This window comes from Natrix helvetica, assembly GCF_964273705.1.
Source record: "Natrix helvetica genome assembly, chromosome: 6".
Classification (NCBI taxonomy): domain Eukaryota; kingdom Metazoa; phylum Chordata; class Lepidosauria; order Squamata; family Natricidae; genus Natrix; species Natrix helvetica.
In genome coordinates, this window is record NC_138553.1 from 83,370,571 (window position 1) to 83,391,311 (window position 20,741).

The 20,741-nt window shown below is 42.6% G+C and overlaps 1 protein-coding gene across 2 annotated transcripts in view; it reads left to right on the forward strand.

Annotated features, from left to right (window-relative positions):
- The window catches only part of INTS13 (integrator complex subunit 13), a 22,822-nt gene extending 2,845 nt beyond the window's left edge, over window positions 1-19,977 (forward strand). For both annotated transcript variants that reach the window (XM_081957539.1, XM_081957540.1), the window contains exons 2-17: window positions 941-1,172; window positions 2,325-2,399; window positions 2,772-2,974; window positions 4,397-4,477; window positions 5,039-5,129; window positions 5,631-5,759; window positions 8,042-8,126; window positions 9,610-9,699; window positions 9,869-9,958; window positions 11,422-11,600; window positions 12,466-12,636; window positions 14,660-14,814; window positions 15,972-16,202; window positions 16,524-16,663; window positions 18,646-18,781; window positions 19,787-19,977. In XM_081957539.1, the coding sequence (XP_081813665.1) occupies window positions 941-1,172; window positions 2,325-2,399; window positions 2,772-2,974; window positions 4,397-4,477; window positions 5,039-5,129; window positions 5,631-5,759; window positions 8,042-8,126; window positions 9,610-9,699; window positions 9,869-9,958; window positions 11,422-11,600; window positions 12,466-12,636; window positions 14,660-14,814; window positions 15,972-16,202; window positions 16,524-16,663; window positions 18,646-18,781; window positions 19,787-19,826 (2,128 nt within the window). In that variant the 3' untranslated portion in view covers window positions 19,827-19,977. The remainder of the gene's footprint in view (window positions 1-940; window positions 1,173-2,324; window positions 2,400-2,771; window positions 2,975-4,396; window positions 4,478-5,038; window positions 5,130-5,630; window positions 5,760-8,041; window positions 8,127-9,609; window positions 9,700-9,868; window positions 9,959-11,421; window positions 11,601-12,465; window positions 12,637-14,659; window positions 14,815-15,971; window positions 16,203-16,523; window positions 16,664-18,645; window positions 18,782-19,786) is intronic.
- The last annotated feature ends 764 nt before the right edge of the window (window positions 19,978-20,741 follow it).

The following is a 20,741-nucleotide window of genomic DNA, read 5'->3' on the forward strand; positions in this document are numbered from 1 at the left end:
ATGCTGTTCTGCAAAGGACTTGCCTCAGTCGGCCTGTTTGATAGTGTCAGGATGCCTGTGTCATTGACCTACCTCTGCAGATGCTCCTAGTTTACTAACTTTTAAGTTTTTCCCTTTTGGCTGAGCTCAGGCAAGTGTGCTAAGTTAATATTTACTCCACCCTAGATGTAAACTCCAATCTACTTGAATCCATGTTGAATCTAGTTCAACCTGTCCATGTGGTTTTCTTGTCAACAATCAGGAAGCAGTTGGCCACTGCTGCATTCCAGAGGGTGAGAGCGTGTATGTGTGTGTGTCTATTTTCTGCCAGTTTCACAATCTCGTGGCAGGACGTTGTAGCACCTGGCTGACCTTGACTGATCTCAGAAGAGCCAAATAGGGTCAGATCTGCTTAGGACATGACTAAGAAAACACCACAAGGGGGGGGGGGGGAATCACTTTTTTTTGGTCAATGCTGAGATCTGATAGAATTTCATGGAACGTATGTCGATTTGGAACATAAAATATGAACAGGCATAAAACAACAGGACTGAACAAATCTTAATAGTGAAGTGAAAGATTGCCAGTTGAAATTTAATAGGTATGGAATGTTAACCTTAACATCTAAAGCAGTGTTTCTCAAACTTGGCGACTTTAAGTCCTGTGGACTTCAACTCCCAGAATCCCCCAGCCAGCATAGCTAAGTTTGAGAAACACTGATCTAAAGTATTACTAGTATAAGTATCTGAAAACTTAACCAGGTAGTTCCATATCTTCGTTTTTGTGATCTCCCTCTCCTCAATGCAATAGTTTAATTTTGTTTAAAACATTATTCTCCCTGTGTGCGAGAAGCTGTCTTATGCAGAGGATTTTCAATGTTATACTATCATCCTCTACATTTAATCGCCTCGTTTTTAATTGATGTAGTGTTTGCCTAAATCTTTCCTTTAATTTGTTGCAGAAAGAAAATGAAGATTTTCTCGGAGTCGCACAAAACAGTTTTTGTGGTAGATCACTGCCCCTACATGGCAGAATCCTGTCGACAACATGTTGAGTTTGATATGCTGGTAAAGAATCGGGCACAAGGAATCATACCTCTCGCCCCTATATCTCGATCCCTCTGGACCTGTTCAGTGGAGTCCTCCATGGAATACTGCAGGATTATGTATGATATATTTCCTTTTAAAAAACTAGTAAGTAACCCTTCTCTTTTATAAACAATAAGGTTTTGTAAGTAAGAGGTTCTCCGCTACTCTTCTAACTCATGCTAAGACATGAGTTTTGGTTACCACGATTATCCACAATCGGGGTTAAGTCAAATCCCCAAGAATCAAATAAAGGCTTTAGTGTGAATTCTTGATTCTGCCTAGTAACACAAGGCAAATAATATTTATCTCAAATTCACTGGAAGGTACTGTTTACTAATTCAGTTGAGACTCCTAAGGTAACACATTGTACATCGTGCATCTTCAGTACTTGGAAGTACTTCAGTATTTCCTACATATGTAGGAAAGTTTCAGGTTCAGTAATAAATTAGTATATTTTAAATATACATAGAGGAAAATTACTGTATTTTTTGGATTATAAGACGCACCTAAATTTAGAACAGGAAAACAACAATAAAAAGGGGGTTTTGGCCTCTGCGCGCCTCATTTTCGATCCTTTTTGGAGCCTTTTTTCGGCCTTTTTCCAAACTTTTTTCCTACCCATTTTCGAGGCTTTTTAATCCCGGACGGGGGGGAGTTTGGCACATTTTTGAGGCTTTTCTTGCCCCCCCCCTTTTTTTTGGGGGGGGGGGGAAATGGAAAAATCCTGTGAGGCTGCATTTGTGGGATTCAGGCTCACAGGAAACCACACCCCCATGGAAAAAATCTCTCTCCACGGAACTGGTACCCAAAAGATAGGGAGCCGCTGGTCTAAGGGGTAACATTTATATTTTACGTTTTAAATGTTTGCAATATGTTCTTTGATGAAACCACTTAAAGCATTCGTATGAGAACAAAGCGGCTTGTGATATTTTTATTTGAACTGTATGCTATCATATAACCCCGGAATGTGCCCAAGGCATTAAAAATCAGCTGTCCTATTTATTCACTAAACGCTTATTGGCAGATCATTTGGGGGAACGAGATGCTGCCTTGGACTGAAATTTTATGAAATTTATTGATTCTTCGCTCTCATATAAGGTGTCGATTCCTTCATCCTATAACCCACAGCAGGGTTATCTTTTTCAGAAGGAACTCAGTTCGCGTTATGCTTTCCCCAAACAATGGAAACATTTGGCCAGTGTGTGTTGTGTCGTTACACAATTGTAATTATTAAAAGTTGTTATATACACTTTTCAGGTGAACTTCATTGTAAGTGACTCTGGAGCAAACGTCTTAAACTCATGGAACCAGGAAGACCAAAACTTGCAGGAGGTAAATGAAATGATTAAAGATCTACACAGTTGTTGTCACTTCACAAACCAGGCAGATGTTGGCTTCAAGCAGAGTTAGATTCTCCTAAAAACAAAGGCTACATCAGCCATGGCTTAAATTGAACTAAGTCTAAATCCCAGTCAGTCAGTTGCTATTCTTGAGCACGGTAGGACGTTTACGAAGAGAGCTTAAGAAGACAGCTTTAGGTTTAGAGAAGAAGGACTAGAAAGAAGCATTCCTGTTTTAAATTCCCAGGGTGGTGGATTCATGCCCATTAAATTATAGAAGAAGAAACTCTACTTATTAGTGTTTCTTTAGCTTTGGAAACTGAGAATGTTACGGAGGAACCAAACATATTTCTTTCTTGATCAGCTAATGGCCGCTTTGGCCGCGGTCGGGCCTCCCAATCCTCACGCCGACCCAGAATGCTGCAGTATCCTACACGGCTTAGTAGCGGCCGTAGAAGCTCTTTGCAAAATTACGGAGTATCAGCACGAAGCCCGGACGTTGTTAATGGAGAACGCCGACCGGGTGGGAAATAGAGGACGGATCATCTGCATTACTAACGCAAAGAGGTTTGTGACACACACACACACACACACACACACACACCCCACACACGTTAAAGTCCCAGTCTTGCCAACCACCCTCTCACCCCGTTCTGATTTGCCTGCCCTGCAAGGTTTAGACAGGTAGACCTCGACGTACGACCACAGTTGAGCCCAAAACATCCGTTGCTCAGCGAGACAGTTGTCAAGAGAGTTTTGCCCCATTCTACAACTTTTCTCGCCACCGTCATTAAGTGGATCACAGCAGGTGTTACGTACTGACACGGCTGTTGAGCGAATCTGGCTTCCCCGTTGACTTTGCTTGACAGAAGGTCGCAAAAGGGGATCACATGACCCCGGTACCCTGCGGCCGTCATAAATATGAGTCAGTTGCCAAAGTGTCTGAATTTTGATTATGCGACCATGGGGATGCTGCAACGGTCGTAAGTATGAAAAAAAAGGTCATAAGTCCCTTTTTTTAGTGCCGTTGCAGTTTCAAACGGTCACTAAGTGAACTGTTGTAAGTTGAGGACTCCCTGTGTGTGACTAAAATGTGAACCAGTTGAGTGTGGCCATTTTGCACAGTCCCAGAGCAGATTGGAGAGAGAACTCTCCCTTGGGAATCAAGCGGGACTCCTGGGGAAGATTCCTCCGTGTTGAGGGGTTTTTGGATGCCGCATTGAAGCCTTTGCCTCGCCCACTAAGGAGAACGTTTGTTAACACAGGCACTGGGAAAAGTGACTTACGATTGCTTTTCACATCGTTGTAGCATCCCCCATTGTCACGTGATCAAAATTCAGACATTTTGGCAACTAACTCATATTTATGACGGTCGCGGTGTCCCGGGGTCACATCATCCCCTTTTGCAACCTTCTGACAAGCAAAGTCAATGGGAAAGCCAGTTTCACTTAACAGCCGTATAATTAACTGCAGTGATTCCCTTAACTACTGTGGCAAGAAAAGTCATAAAATTGGGCAAAACTCACTTAGCAAAATAAATGTTGGGCTCAGTTTTTGTGGTCATAACTCGAGGACTACCTGTACCGAAAACCATCATTCTTAATTAATTTCATCCTTTCTCCATTAACTTTGGAATCAAGTTATAAATTAGTAATCAAATAGTTGTTAAGGAGAAATCTCCCTCTAGTTGAGCAAACTTCCTGGTGATTACACTGATGTGATTCTTCCTTGGGAATAGGAAAGAAGCATTTAATCATAGAGTATTATTTTTTCCATTTTTCCAGATCAGGATAAAACAGTAACAAAACAGCTTTTCAAATTCAGATTAGGAAAAAAAAATTGCTATTCAATAGAGCATTGGGATATACAATTACGTGTTTTAAAAACGATCTTAATGAAAAATATATTCACATTTCCATGGGTTATGATGATTACTCTGTATATTTCTTTTTTCTAAAAATTGGGTGTTTTTTTCCCCTTCCTTTCCAGTGATAGCCATGTACGAATGCTTGAGGAATTTGTCCAGGAAACCATACATGAACACAATAAATTAGCGGCTAATTCTGATCAGTAAGTGCACGAATTAATAGCGTTTTGGCTGTATCTTATTTTGGGAATGTGTAATCCTAAAAATGAAATGCGCAGCTGCATTGTGGACATAGAATCTGCATCCTGTTGTGGGGCCTTCTGTATGAGTTGCAAAAGAAGTTGAATAAGTTGGTGGTAGAGCAAATAGTACAATATCCAGTTCCATTTTTGATATTTTGAATTGGAGCCGGCAAGATTCCAGGATTTAGGATCTAAGGATTCAATATCCTTTTAATGAAGCTCTAATATTTCTATTCCATCAATGTCTTTAGCGTTGCTTGAGAATTCCTACCTATCCTCCGTGTAATGGGAAATTGGTGGCCAAAAGCTCCAATCAGAAAATTTGCATAGGAAAATGTAGGAGAGCAGGTAGAATATTGATTAAAATTAGAGATTCTTTCCGCCTGGTTAATTTATGAATTTAATAATAACCACAATCCTGTAAACATTCTGGTGATCTTTGAAAGTTTTGGGTCTTCAGTTTTCATCCACGATTGAATGCGCCATTATTTACTTTATAACAAAATATTTTGGCTTCTTCAGTCTTATGCAGATCCAGAAATGCGAGCTGGTTTTAATTCATACCTATCCTGTTGGGGAAGAAAGCCTTGTATCTGATCATCTTAAAAAAGAGGTGAGTCTCCTAAATCAATGTATAAACTCAGATTGGTTTGGGAATTGTGCCTTTAAAACATCAGTTAAACTTACACGTCTGTCTGACCCACTAGAGCAGTGTTTCTCAAACTTGGCGACTTTAAGTCCTGTGGACTTCAACTCCCAGAATTCCCCAGCCAGCTATGCTGGCTGGGGGATTCTGGGAGTTGAAGTCCACAGGACTTAAAGTCGCCAAGTTTGAGAAACACTGCACTAGAGCAAGGAGTAGCACTGTCACTTAGACTTATATGCCACTTCACAGGCCTTCTACCTTGTGTTTTTATTTTCTGTGAGCCGCCTGGAGTCCCTGTGAGCACGGGGTGGTGGTGGTCGGGATGGGCTGGCGCTTGGTATAACTTTCCCAAACTGAAGAAATACATTTTATTTTTATTTTTTTAAAAATGATTCTCGCAATTGATGGTTTACGGAGTCCACTCGACGTCCGCGTTTGTGTCTGTCTTTTGTCTTTCCTTTGAAAAAGCTCTCTCCTGTTTTAACCAGCGAAGTCCATAGCGTTCGGGCTGGACGGCACCTGGCCACCAGACTGAACCTTTTAGTTCAGCAGCATTTCGATCTGGCTTCCACCACTATAACTAACATCCCGATGAAGGTAAGACAACCCTCCCCCCTCCCCCCAACAGCCTCCTCCCGCCGAGGTCCCTGGGCCGTTTCGTTTAAATCCGCCAAACGGGGTTGTTGGTTTTTTCGTTTTGACGAATAATTTTACTGCAAATGATTGCCTTTGCTTTTTCATTTTTCCCCCCTCTTCATTATCGCCTTTTTTTTTCTTGTTTCTCTTTTTTTTATTATTATTATTAGCCTACATTCAATGTCTGTGACCAGGTTAGTAAATTTTGACGGAGGAGGAAGAAGGGGAAAAAGAAAAGAAAAAAAAGGATCACAGAATAAAGAAATAATCTTCTTGGTTTATTATTCGATAGTTAATGTGGCCTTGGACTTTTTAATTTTATTTGATGGGAACAATAGCCTTGTTTGCTTCAAATGACTTTCCTTGTCTGTGATTCTTTTCTTTCCAAAGCCCGGGTTAGAAATTTCCCCCCCCCCCCTGCTGCCCCTCGTGCCTTTTAGTGGCCTAGACAGCCTCTCTCTCCCTCTGTCTCGTTTCCTCGTCCTCTCAACACACGAAGGTGTTTGTAACAAGTGGAAAGCAAGGGAGCCAGTTCCTTCCCCAGATCAGGCCCCGTTACAGGCAGTCCTCGACTTAACGACCACAATCGAGCCCCTAAATTTCCATCACTTAAGCGAGACATTGGTGGTGAGCTTGGCCTCATTTTACGATCTCCCTTGCCACCGTTGTTAAGCGGATCACTGCAGCTGCTGTGTCCCAGGGGGAGTCACGTGATCCTATTTTGTGACCTTTAACAGGGAAGCCAGATTCACTTAACAACTGGCTTCCTAATAACTTAAGAACTGCGACAACTCACTTAACAACTGCAGCAAGAACGGTCACAAAATGAGGGGCAACGCTCCCTTAACAAACTAGTTTATTCCCCCCCCCCCTGGCTTTATTGGCCATATCACAACTGCTAGAGGAAGACAGATGTATGAATTGTAATCGGGCAGATGTGAGAAAGTATTTCTGTTTGCATTGGTTAAAAAAAAGAACTGCACAGAAGGAAAAGTTAGAATAATCGTCAGGATTGTTTGCTGGATTTTAAATCTCCTGTGTGCAGATTGCAAATGCCACTGAGCTCAGAGGGGTTTAGCCATTTTAATTGCATTGAATTGCACTTGACTAGATGCCTTTTAATGTTTGCAAGGACCTTGTTTGCAACCGACTCACCTCCGTGCTGCCATTCTGCTTTTCTTTTCTTGCCTTTATTACCCTTTCTTGCAACATCTCTTTCCTCGGTACGGTTCATTGGAAAAAACAACAACGAAGCCCTAGGTTGGTCTGTTGGTTTTGCTAATCTACTGTACCGTATACATCATGTTCCTCGGTCTGCCCCAGCCGTATAGAAAAACCCTTGCTTTTTTTTTTAACACTTATTGTGCTTTTTTTTAGTGCTTCTTTTGCTTTAAAAAAAATCCTTCTGCATGCAGCTTCTAGGCTTCAGCTGTGGCAGCCAAATAAGAGTATGTGTGGCTTCACTTGCTAACCCCCCCCCCCAAAAGAAACAAACTTCCATAAAAAAATAAGAATGGCTAGCTTTTCATCACCCCCATAATGCAGGGTGGAATCTGGGCAACTGAATGGAGTGTTTACTGGCCGGATGCCCTTCCTGTCCCCAATGCGGAGTTTTGTTCAACAGATATAATCTCAATGTGCCCAGAGAGAGAAATATCTGCCTCTACCTAGGATCGAACTCACAGCCTCCTGATCGTGAGGCGAGAGCTCGGCCTCTAGGCCACCGCACCACTCAATGACTAGCTTTTCATTTACTGTTAATTCCTTAAGAAATGGAAAAGTTTCCTTATCCGCCATCTTATCACTGGGCAGAAGTGGGTGCTGGACCTGTTTTGATGTTGGCATTTTTTAATTTTAATTTACGGTCAATTAAAACAAGTTTGGCCTCTTCTTGAAAAAAGTCATTTCAAGAAACCTGGAGGTTTTTACCATCTGAACATTTTGTTTAGGTGCGAAACAGGTGCAAAATGTAGGACTTTCAGAGGAAACGTTGGATCAAGTTGCCTATGTCTTTTTTCTGTTAAGAAAAGGCATTCCCCCCCCCCCCCCCGAATTCTAATCTATTCATATTGTGAGCATTCTAGGTTTGTTTGTTTTCCTCTCCTTTTGGCAATGTTTGTATTAAAAGGCAAAAGGTAGAATCGTCCCTCTAAAGACTAGGGGGGTGGGGAGGAACTAACCTAAGATAAATGTTTGTTCAGGTAATGTTTACAATGCTTGTCTTTTTTAAAAATAAAATCCAGGAAGAGCAGCATGCCAATACCTCTGCCAATTATGATGTGGAACTGCTACATCATAAGGAAGCCCATGTAGACTTTCTAAAAAGTGGTGAGTATGGCAAAAAAGAAATAAATAAAAATATTTGCATCTGCAAAGGAACAAGAATATAGTTCATCATTTTGTAAGGATTGTTAGGATACTTCATAATCTGTTCAGGTAGTCCTCGACCTACAGCCAGAACTGAGCCCCAAATTTCTGTGGCTAAGCAAAGCATTTGTTAAATGAATTTTACCCAGTTTTACGGCCTTTCTTGCCACGGATAAGGTAGGAGCACTGTTGTTAAATGGATCAGGCTTCCTCGTTGACTCTGCTGGTCAGAAGGTCGCAAAAGGGGATCATGTGACCCCGGGACACTGCGACCGTCATAAATATGAGTCAGTTGCCAAGCATCCGAATCTTGATCACGCGTCCATGGCAATGCTGCAACGGTCGTAACTGTGAAAAACGATCATGTGGCATTTTTCAGGGCCCCTGTAACTTCAAATGGCCACTAAATGAACTGTTGTAAATGGAGGATGACCTGTAATGTAAGTTTCATAAATAATAATAAGTAAGGATCTGTTACACTTTTTTCAAGAACAGCTGTCAACTCACAAAGCATTTGCATGTCCGTTATCTAGTTGCCATGGTGGGGAAAGGGAGGGGGAAGCACATTCCACGCATACCTTCGGCTAGTCGGATCTCAGATTATTACAGCCGGTTTGGGAGGGGTGCACCTCATTGGAGAATGTGACTTATGATACCGACTGAGAAGGGAAGAAACAGGAGCAAAGTTCAGCCATAATTTGAATGAGGTCAGATCTGACTGCCGGGTTTCCGAAAGATGCCCTAATTAATTCATGAGCCTCGAGCCAAGTTTCAAAAGAAATCCAGTCTGGATTTCTTTTGAAACTTGGCTCGGGGCTCATGAATTAATTAGGGCATCTTTCGGAAACCTGACAACAGCAACTAAAGAAACATCTATGAGCCATGGGGGCGCAGTGGTTAGAATGGAGTATTGCAGGCTAATTCTGCTTACTGCCATTAGTTCGCCAGTTCGATTCTCACCAGACTCAAGATTGACTCAGCCTGCCATCCTTCCGAAGTCGTAAAACGAGGCGAGGACCCAGATTGTTGGAGGCAATACGCCGACTCTGTAAACCGCTTAGAGAGGGCTGTATAGCACCGTGAACGGTATATAAGTCTAAGTGTATTCGCTATATATCATTTTAAAGCATCCAAGCTTACTGGCTAGGACCCACAGCAGAAGAAGAAAAAAAAACAAGTTCCTATTTTGACATCCAAGGGCGTTTTGTAGAAAGAAAAATGAGAAACCTGTCCAAAGTGTTCCAGGATTCACACCAGCTCTTTCAGAGTAATATTAATGTCACGGGATTAGTCTACAGAATGTAACGGGGACCTGAAACAGCACACATTCTTTTTTTCTTTGATTAGTGCTTGTTATGGCAAGACCATTAGTCTCCCCCTTTTTTCAGTCGTGTTGCTACTAAAATATTGTTATACTAATTAATCTTCCAATTGTGTATCACAGGCGATAATCACGTGGGCGGCAGCAGCAAAGAGGGGACCTTCAAAGAAGCCATCACTTTGAAATGGTGTACCCCCAGAACAAATAGTGTCGGTAAATATTCCTTTTTCCTCTAAAGCTGTTCACACGTTACTTAATTCTAGAGATTGTCCTGTTTGTTCCTTTTTGCAATCCCTAAATTATGGCAATGGGTCATGTTGTAAGATTTTCTAAGAACTGTAAAAATTATCCTTTCTCCCCCCACCCCCCACCCCCCACCCAGAACTGCATTATTGCACTGGAGCGTACAGGATATCCCCCGTCGATGTGAACAGCCGGCCTTCTTCTTGCCTAACCAACTTTCTACTTAACGGTAAAACATTTTCACTCAATTTTCCAATGAAACAATGTGCCTAATTAAATCATGAGCCTCGAGCCAAGCTTCGAAAGAAATCCAGTTATTTATTAGGAGCAACATGTCGGCACGTACCCAAGTGAAGCCAGCTCTTGCCCCTACGTAATTTATGACCCTCTTTCCCCCTCCATCCCAGGGTGTGTCATAAATCACATTCTCCAATGGAGCCCTTTCGCCGGCTGTAGAAAACACGCCTCTCTGGCTGGCTCTGGTAACCTGAGATACCGCCTTGAGAATGCGTGGAATGTGCTTCTGGTTGTGGCTGCCGTGCTGCTCCGTCAGTTTTCCCGCCTCCTGCCTATGGCAACTCGAGAGCAGCCCAGGGATGCTTTGAGAGTTGACATAATGATTGCAGTTTACTGATGGCACATTTGGGGTTGAACTAGGCCAGGGGTCGCCAAACCTAAAGACTCATTGTGAAGACAACTGGAAAACCTTTCCCTTGCCATAGAGTCTTCTCCTGGCACACTGTGCTTCTCCCCCTTCTCCCCCCCCCCCCCCCCCCCGAAGCTCCTCTCAAAATTGTGGCACCAACCGGTCAACGGAGCCGCAGCAGAAGGAGGAAAGAGCCACATGGGGCCGCAGTTTGCTGACCCCTGAACTAGGCGAAACAGCACCTGAGGCAGAGGTCAGATTCAGTCCTGTCCTCTGGTCCAGAGGTGGGTTCCTACCGGTTCGCACCGGTTCAGTGGAACTGATAGTGGAAATGGCGACTGGGTCTCTGAACCGGTAGGGACGGCATGCTCTCCACGCCCCTGAACCTGTTCCCCAGTCACCGCAACATGTTTTTTTGACCTTTAAATGTTCTGTGCATGCGCAAAATTGGCCGTGTTCCGAACCAGCAGTAGTCCACCCCTGCTCTGGCCCTTTGGAAAATAAGTTGACCCCCTCTTCTTTGTGGCAGCTCCTCAAATACTGAAACACTGCTATCCTGTCACCCCTCCTAGTAGTCCTTCTTTTCTCTTGACTGGCCAAACCCAGATCCTGCAACCGTTCTTCCGATGTTTAGGTCTCCAGGCCTTTAAGCCGCTTAGTGGCTCATCTCTGCACCTTTTCCAAAGTCTCAGTTTAGTAACGATATATCAAACTCCTTGGAAATATTTAACCTATGCCCGAAGGAAACCTACCGGGCTCCTGTTTGACTGGTGGTAAAACTTGTCTTCTCAAAAACCAGCAAATTACACCTCTCTGTAATTTAACCTTGGCTAGCTGGGTTTCATAGTTGTTCCCCAGTGTTTGATGCCTGCTCTCCTGCAGCTTTTGGTTTCCCTTGAATGTTTCTTCCACTGTAGGAAAAATCTCTTCCTTGGTATCTAGAAGTCTGTTCTTGGATTTCTTCTTTATTATAAACCAGAAGGACGATTAGGGGCCGCACAGATCATCAGGCGAAATGATGAGTGAATACTTTCCTTTTCCCACAGGCCGTTCTGTGTTGTTGGAGCAACCACGCAAGTCTGGCTCTAAAGTAATCAGTCACATGCTGAGCAGTCACGGAGGGGAGATATTCCTGCATGTGTTAAGCACTTCTCGATCCATTCTGGAGGATCCCCCTTCCATAAGTGAAGGATGTGGGGGCAGAGTCACCGACTACAGGATTACCGTGAGTTTGGCTTAAATCAAAAACAAAGTTCTTGTGGCCTGTGGGCCACCGGCCACTCCGGCAGCTGAATCACAGGAGGAGGTGTGGGAGTCAGGGTCAACATCAGGGCAACCTGGGAGCTGCGAGGGGAAAGAGGGAATGGAGCTGTGAGAGAGAGGGGTGGGGGGTGGACACTGGGCCATCCGTCAGGCCTCCAATGGAGAGTCAACAGCCCCCAGGTCTGGAGGTGGCTGATGAGGAAGAGGAGGAACAGCTGGGTCCAGTGCCTGACGCATGGATGCACAGAAGGCAGAGAGGAGAGGAGAGCAGTGGAAATCTATGGGCTGGTCCTTGGGACGGAAGAGCCACCGCTGCTAGTGAAGCTCCCTCTAGCTCTGGGGATAAAAGGCAGGGGCGGAGATGAATAGATGTGGCAGACAACTACTCATCTCCCTGTCGGATAGACTTGTTAGCCTGCGGTGAGAGAGAAACTTTTTGCTGGTGCTGCCAGAGCTCCTAAGAAAGGAATCTTTGAGTTCACTTCAGAAGGCTCGTCATGTTTGGGGAGCTGGGCCAGAACACAAAGGTTAAACTCTAAGCTCCAATCCTAATAGAAACAGGCTTTGAGATATGAACCATCCTTGATCCACAGTGATGACAGATTCGATGTCACTAGAATGTGTGAATGTCCCAGCTTTGGAAAACGGTGCACGAGGTTTTTTTTTTTAAGTTGGAATTTTTCTGTCCGTTGTTACATTGAACACTATGAGCATCTCTTTCCACCCAAATTAATTGAATATGTAAAAAGATGCAGCGGCCAGAACAGACGTGGTCTTTTAACTATCGCTTGGAAAGATGGCTGATTCTTATTTTATTTTCCACGTAGGATTTTGGGGAATTTATGAGAGAAAATAGGCTCGCTCCTTTCCTAGAGCCGAGGTACAAGAACGATGAGAGTCTTGAGGTTCCTTTGGAACGAGCCAAAGACCAGCTGGAGAAACACACCCGTTACTGGCCCATGATTATTTCACAGACCACCATTTTCAACATGCAGGCGGTAGGTAGTTTCCAGCCATCGGGCACGTCTCACTTACAAAGGTCCAAATCTCACTTGAAGGTGGAACTCTTCAAGTATATCGGGCAATCCCTCCTCATTAGATAAAAATATAATTTGGAAAATATTGGATCGTGCAGCAGTGACGTGCAGTCAGGTGAGGCAAGTGAGGCACAGCCTCACCACTCTCATCATGAAAAAAAAAGTAAAAGGAAAAAGCTGAGCTAGTTGCTGCCTCAACGTGGATGACTCTGCTTAACTGTTAAAAAAAGCTGGAAAAGGTACGTGTGGGTTGGAGGGAGGGGGAGGAATTCAAACTTCATCCTCCTGGTGCTGTGCAGGGCTTTGGGCAAAGGCTGGAGGGAAGGACCCTGGCTCGCTTGTGCTCTCCCTCCCCAAGAGTAGTTTGATCGCAGGCAGAGCCACGTTGTGGGGCCGGTGTGTGTGCTACAGCATGGCTCTTTGCCTGGCTTCCTGCCTCCTCCTGTGGTCTCCTCACTGGTGCTCTCCCTCCCCAAGTGTAGTGACTTCCTCCCCAGGCCCCCATTCATTTCTCTCTCACACACACAGAGCTGGATAAAACTATATAAAAATCTAGCCCAGCTTCACTGATTACAAGTTTGAAAAGGCAACGCAGCTCCGCCTGCAATCAAACTACACTTGGGGAGGGAGAGCACAAGTGAGCACTGAGGAGACCACAGGAGGAGGCAGGAAGCCAGGCAAAGAGCCATGCTGTAGTACACACACTTCCCCCCAGCCTCTTTCTTTTGGAAGGCTCAGATCGGCTCCCCTCCGGCTTCTCTGCCTCTCCTCTCACCCCAGCCTGCCAGCAGGAGGTGGTGGGTGGGCTTTATTGTGTTCCAGGCATTTCCCACCCAGACAGCAGGCTGCATTTGCAATGGTGGAGGTGTTTGGGAAAGGCAGCAGGGGAATGGGGGGGGGGGATGGCAGAGGAGCTGCTTTCAAGCCACTGGAAAAGATATCCAATCCAACTTTTGTGTGGGGGGGGGGTTGTTTGAGAGTGAGTGAGAGAGGGAAGGGGTAGGAGAGATAGTCCAATCCAACTTCTGTGTGTGTGTGTGTTTGAGAGAGGGGGAGGAAGGGAGAGAGGGAGGAAGGAGGGGAAGGAGAAGAAAAAGAAAAAGAAAGAAGGAGCAAAGGAGAAAAACAAATGCTGTCGCTTTAAATTGGAACTGAGCATGCCTGGCTGAATTCTGGGAGTTGAAGTCCACAAGTCTAAAAATATTTGAAACTCAGCACTGTGTCAGTGCCTCACCAGTCATAAACCTCACCGCACGTCACTGTCGTGCAGAGAGGGATAGATGGACATTGAAAATAAACGATAACGGAGATACAGAGTATTATTTCACGTGGAATAAGTTTCATCAATGGTTAGAGATAAGAAATAGAAATTAGATAAAGGAAGATTATTATTATTTTTTTAAAAGAATTTTATTGGTTTTTAAACATTTATGGGAAAAGGTAAAGGGGTACATAGAAAATTTTGGCAGCTCCCAAGCTAGTGGTAGAAATCCCTCCAAATCTCACAATTTTTACAATATTAAAAACAACGTATAAAAGATAAGCAAAAACAGAATCTTATTCTACATTGTATCAACCATGTGTTCAATCATTTTTCCTTTGTCACTTTCTAGTATATCAACAATTACAAAGATTTCAAATACTTTTATTTTTGTGACCTGAGCCTTTTAGATATTGCTCCTTCCTCCCTGTCCCCAGGTGGAGCCACAGCCCCCCCTCCTGATGGAGGAAGATTATTGTTACAGTAAATTAAACTTATTGTCAAGTAAAATATGAACGTTGTTTATAGCTATAAGTATGCTAATATAATTAATAGGATCATAAATAAGCTAATATAATTATAAATTAGCTTATTTATCATCCTATTAATTATAATTATATAAATGTAATATAATAATAAATATAATTATCAGTTTATATTGTAGTTTGTTGAGGAAGTTCACAACGAATCTTCATTTCTTTCTTTCTTTTTTGAATCTTCCAGGTGGTGCCATTAGCCAACGTCATTGTCAAAGAAGCCCTGACAGATGAAGATGTGCTCACCTGTCAGAAGACAATTTACAGTCTGGTAGAAATGGAAAGGAAAAATGATCCCTTGCCGATATCCACCGTTGGAACGAGAGGGAAGGGCCCTAAAAGGCAAGGGTGTATTTTCTTTCTTTTCTTTCAGTGTGTCATTAAAATGGAACTTTGGACGCAGAGATGAACAAGTTCCCTTCCTACCACCAACATACAATTTTGTTTATTTAGCTACATTGTACTATGCTAAGATATCAAAAGAAGCTTCTGTAATATAATTTGCTTTAAGAAAGTGAGCAGCTTCCGTTCCTCTACAGAGTTGAATCTACCTTGGAAGAGGCAGTTTAAATACAGCTAGTTCTTGACTTACAACAGTTTGTTTAGTGACCCTTCAAAGTTAGCAACAGCTCTGAAAAAAAAGGGACTTATGTCCGTTTTTTCACACTTGCAGCCAGAGTGATCGCTGGGCGTGTATTTATGACAGTTGCAATGGCCCTTTTGTGACCTTCGGATAAGCAAAGTCAGTGGGGGAGCCAGATGCACTTAACAACCGTGGTATCAATTGCAGTGATCCACTTAACAACTGTGGCAAGCAAGGTTGTAAAATGGGGCAAAATTCACTTCACAGCTGTCTACCATAGCAATAGAAATTTTGGGCTCTTGTGAGAGATAAAGAGATAGCGAGAGAGATAATAGACATGATTGGATGGATGGATGGGTAGATTGATGATAGATACAGACAGACAGAAAAGACAGTAGATAGATAGGTAGATAATAGATGATTGGATGGATGCATGGGTAGAAACATAGATGATAGACAGACAGAAACAGACAGCTGATAGAGGATAGATAGATAGATAGATAGATGATAGATAGATAGATAGATAGATAGATAGATAGTAAGTATACAGACAGCTGATAGATGATTGTATGGGTGGGTGGGTAGATAGATAATAGACAGACAGCTGATAGATAGATAGATAGATAGATAGATAGATAGATAGATAGATAGATAGATAGATGATAGATAGATAGATAGATGATAGATGATAGATGGATGAAAGAGAGATAGAGAGAAGAGAGATGATAGATACTGTAGTGTAGATGATAGATGGATGAGAGAGGGAGAGAGAGAGAAAGAGATGGATAGGCTGAAAAATAAATTTTGGGCTCGAGGACTACCTGAATCTCCAAAAAAAGGGAAAAAAGCAAGTAAAATTTGATGTTTGAGTTCCGTTGTTGTTTACTTGGGATCCCTCCATTGTGTTCTCATCCAGGGACGAACAGTACAGGATCATGTGGAATGAACTGGAGACCCTGGTGAGGGCTCACATCGCCAACTCGGATAAACACCAGCGGGTCTTGGAGTGTCTTCTGACTTGCAGAAGTAAACCTCCCGAAGAAGAAGAGCGCAAGAAACGAGGCAGGAAGAGAGAAGAGAAAGAAGACAAATCTGAGAAAGCGGGGAAAGATTATGAATCGGAAAAATCCTGGCAGGAATCAGAAAGGTGAGCTTCTTAGGATTGATGGATTGGCACACAGGACAATGGAAAGCTTAATTTGCCCCCAGCCCCCTCCGTTGGCCCAAAGGGGAATGCTAGATTTCCAGAAGACATGGGCCTTCTAAATAATTTTCAGGAATCCTTGCATTCTTTCTTGCTTCCCAGATGAATTCCCTTGTTCCTTCGCTTCCTGGACTCATTGATTTAATCCCTTGCCCTGCTGGATTTCTTGCTTTGCAGCCTTTGTGCTGGACTACTTGTAGCCAGAGGCTGCTGGAAGGGTGTGTTTGTGTGTGTGACCGAGTTATTTTCTCTTGGTCTCTGTAGGTTAAAAGGTTTATTAGATCGTGAAAAAGAGGAACTCGCAGAAGCAGAAGTCATTAAAGATTCTCCCGATTCCCCGGAGCCCCCCAACAAGAAGCCCCTTGTTGCAATGGATGACTTGCCAGGGCCGGAAAAAAATAAAGGTATGATCCAAATCATGTCAAGCTATCACAAAAAGTGAACCAGTGGCTGATGGAGGGCATATTTCTATGTATAAGTAAGGAGAATTAAAACCCGAAGAATTGGCTTGTTCGGTGTCAGTTCATCCCCCCCACGGCATTAATCGTATTAATTTCAACCAGGCATAAACCAGCACCTTGTAGATTGCATTGTAGATTGAACAGATTTTAAAAGTGTTGCACCTGGAGGGCCAGAGTGCAAAATATGGGACAGATTGCCTTGCGAAGAAATAACTCATGAATCTTGGCAAATGTTTTTGTGAATGATTGTTGTTGCATAGCAAGCAAGCAGACAGGAATTTTTCCCCCCTCTTTTATGATGCCAGAAAGAATTAGGAGAGAGTTCTTCTGTTCTAATGTGAGATAAATTTAAATCGTATAAAGATTTACCTCTTCATTAAAACTGGCTGTGACCCCGCGGAACTGGTGTGGCCTGATTACATTTGTTGAAAACAAAAACAACCCACATTTTTAAAAAAACCAAACCATTTTTAAAATAATAACAATATAACTTGAACAAAAAAACAGCTTTCCTGTCCACGGGCTGGAGACAATTTCCTAGTCCCTCTCATTTAACTTTCTAATTCAACCTCTCTTAATTTATTTTCTCTTCTCATCTCCCATCCCAAAAAGACATCCGGGGTAATATGAATGAATCGATTAGCTTAATATTTTGAGTTCTCGGTAGCCCTTTTCAATCTGGCAAGCTAGGCCATAAACCAAAGCTCGCCACACATCCTTCTCTTTCCAAACAGCTCCAGAAGGAAAGAAACTTTAGAAAGTTCTTTCCTATGCATTCTTTTGTGTATATTTTCTTAAAATCATGGCGCTCTCTCAGTTCGGTGTCAGGAAATGGCGTATGCGCCCATGCGCGGGGTGAACCAATGGTAACAAAATGTGAAACCCACCGCTGTTAAGCACTTAACCTGCATAGCTTTGTGAACTGCTAGGAGAGACTCACCTTCCCCTTTTCCTGCATGTCAAAGATTCCAAGTTACACTGTCTTTCTGCTCCCTAGTAGAGAACCCATCCCTTTCCTGCGACTTTAGATTATGTTCCACCCCATCAGGATTACCCCGTTATCTAGGATCCGTTATGTAAACTGGGGACAGCCACATGGGTTTCAGGTTAACCTTGCCTTTTGCACTTTAACTGGGGGGTAGAGCTGGGGGGGGGGTGAGATTGAACCTGAGTTTTCCCCCATATTTTCTGCTGGTCCATTACTTTTATTTGCCTAGCTGACCAAACTAAAAAAAGACTGTCTGTCTGTCTGTCTGTCTGTCTGTCTGTCTGTCTGTCTGTCTGTCTGTCTGTCTATCTATCTATCTATCTATCTATCTATCTATCTATCTATCTATCTATCTATCTATCTATCTATCTATCATCTAGATTCTTCTGATTTATGCCATTTTGAAATACAGAGGCAGTTTTGGTAGTATATATTTTATTATTTCATTAGTGCCCCATCCTAAAAGAACACCTTTTCTTCCGTATGGCAAAGAGGCCTGGTGAGGAGTAACTGAGATAAAATTGTCCTCTCTGCCTTGTTTTCCATTATTACGTTTTCTCAAACTACGCAGTTGTACTTGTGTTACTGGTCGACAACCAGACTAAACCCGCCCTCTTCACACACTGGTGCTCCAGTTCCCCGTTGCACTTTGCCTTGGATTTTCCTTTGTGTGAAAATGACAAATAATGTGAATTCTAGATTATTATTATTATTATTATTATTATTATTATTATTATTATTATTATTATTATTATTATTATTATTATGAACAAATTGGAGATGCAGTTGTAGATTTTACTGCAAAAAGTAAGGCAAATAACAATACGAACACAGGAAAAGGCATTGTTCTTTTGGAGTGCAAGTAAGAAAATTAGATTTAAGAATGCAAATTAATGAGGGTGCTTAGATTTTCTTCATGGATTTTTATCTTTTATAGGGCCAATATCCCTTCTGTCTCTTTGGAGCAACAGGATTAATGCTGCAAATTCTAGGAAACATCAAGAGTTTATTGGCCGCTTAAGTTCTGTCAACAATAAAGCCGAACTGTACCAACATCTTAAAGAGGAGAACGGGTTTGTATCTCCACATGGCTTGCTACAGGATGTGTGCTTATTTCTGGTTGATAACGTATCTGAACATTTTGCCCACGGCATTAAAATATTCTGTTAGTGACGTGTGGGTGTGCTTAGAGGTGGAGCTCTCTCCTCACAATCAGGAGGCTGTGAGTTCAGTCCTAGCTAGAGGCAGACATTTCTCTCTCTGGACACACTGAGAATATACTGTATATCTGCTGAACAAAAATTCCTCATTGGCAACAGGAAGGGCATCCGGGCACTAAAACACTCTGCTAGCTCCATTCAGTTGCCCAAACTCCACCCCGCAAGGAATTATGGGGTTCATTAAAAGATGATGATGATATATGTGCCGTTTACAATAAGAATTATGAATAAAGAGCCAAAAGGCGAACATTTTGTTCAAGTGTTGAAACGTTTCAAAGGTTTTAATTCTTGCAAATATCGTCTTGCAAAGAAAAGGTCTGAATGGACATTGCTTGTTTGATAAAAAGCAGTGTGTTAAAAATACACTTAATTTCCTAAACTCGACAGAAATCCCCAGGCTGAATTCCTGAACTTAAACGGCAATTAAAGTAATTGAAGAATACATAAACCATCTTGGAGATTTATGTTAAACGGAAGTTTATAATAGCTGGCTAGCCTTGAATAATACAGGCCTTGCTTCCCATTAGGCTTCCTTCGATCCTGTGCTGTGGATGTGATGAAATAAACTTCCATCCCCCAAAATTCAGTTGATTCTAAAGCAAGATAAAATAAGTTGACCTTCAGCAAGAGTTGCAAATGTAAACTGAATTAAGTAATTGATGCAAATTGGTTATAAGGGAACTGCAAAGTTTTCTGTGTTTTTATTCTACCCTGCTCTCCACGCATAATTTTTAAGGCTGTATCTCTTTTTTAGGTTTAAAAGTGAAAGTATAATGATGAGACTCTCGGCCTCATTGTCCTATTTTTAGATAATTGACAAAGATACTCACTAACCTTGTAATCTTGATTTGTTTTCAGAATGGAAAGCACAGAAAATGGGAAATCCAGCCGGCAGTGAATTCTGTTCACCACCTGTAAACTTTTAATGCCTGATTTGATATCTCTATCTAACTGTACAGTTCTGTTACTTTGGTTCCTTTTTACATTTTTGTAATAATTTTAGCGCTTTTGTATGAAAAATGCAAAATAAATATACTATTTGTTCCAAACCCCATTGGACTCTTTAAGAGGAAAGAGAATTTCAGTTGGCACGCAGATCTTTATGACTGCATAAAAAGGGCGTTGTTGTTGCTTTGTTGTTGTTGTTTTAAGAAAAAAGCACAATTCTTGCTGCTTTGAGTTTTTTCTTTGGTTTAAATCCTCTTGCTATACTTGAGAGTCCAGGCTTTTAGTGAAATTCTGTTAACGCCATCCATGCTGGCTGGGGGATTCTGGGAGTTGAAGTCCACACAGGGTAATGTTGCTACGGTTGATAAAGGCTGCGCGATTCCATAGAAAACCCCTTAAAGAAACTCACACGTTGTGTGGACTGGCTAGTTCTTGTGTTGCAAGACTTTGGTTATTTAAGATGGGGCTAAGAGTAGAGGTGGGTTCCTACCGGTTTGGATCGGTTCGGCTTGAGTAGGTAGTAACTTGGCTGGCCACGCCCCTGAGCCGGTTCTATCGGTGGCGCCATAGGCGCTGCCGTCTTGTTTTTTGTTACCGCCCATGTGCAAGCGCGAAGGACGTCCCTGAGTGAACCGCCAGTAACAAAAGCCGGAACCCACCCCTCGCTAAGAGGAAAGGGTTAACTCTACCTCTTCCCTTAGAAATACAACTTAAGTTCCCTTTTTGCCCTTTAGAGGAAATCCCTTCGGTTATTTTAAATCCTCCTCCTCCTCCTGTGGTTTCCTTCCCTCCCCTTTCTAATATGTACAGGTAGTCCTCGACTTACAACAGTTCATTTAAGGACCATTCGAAGTTACAATGAGAC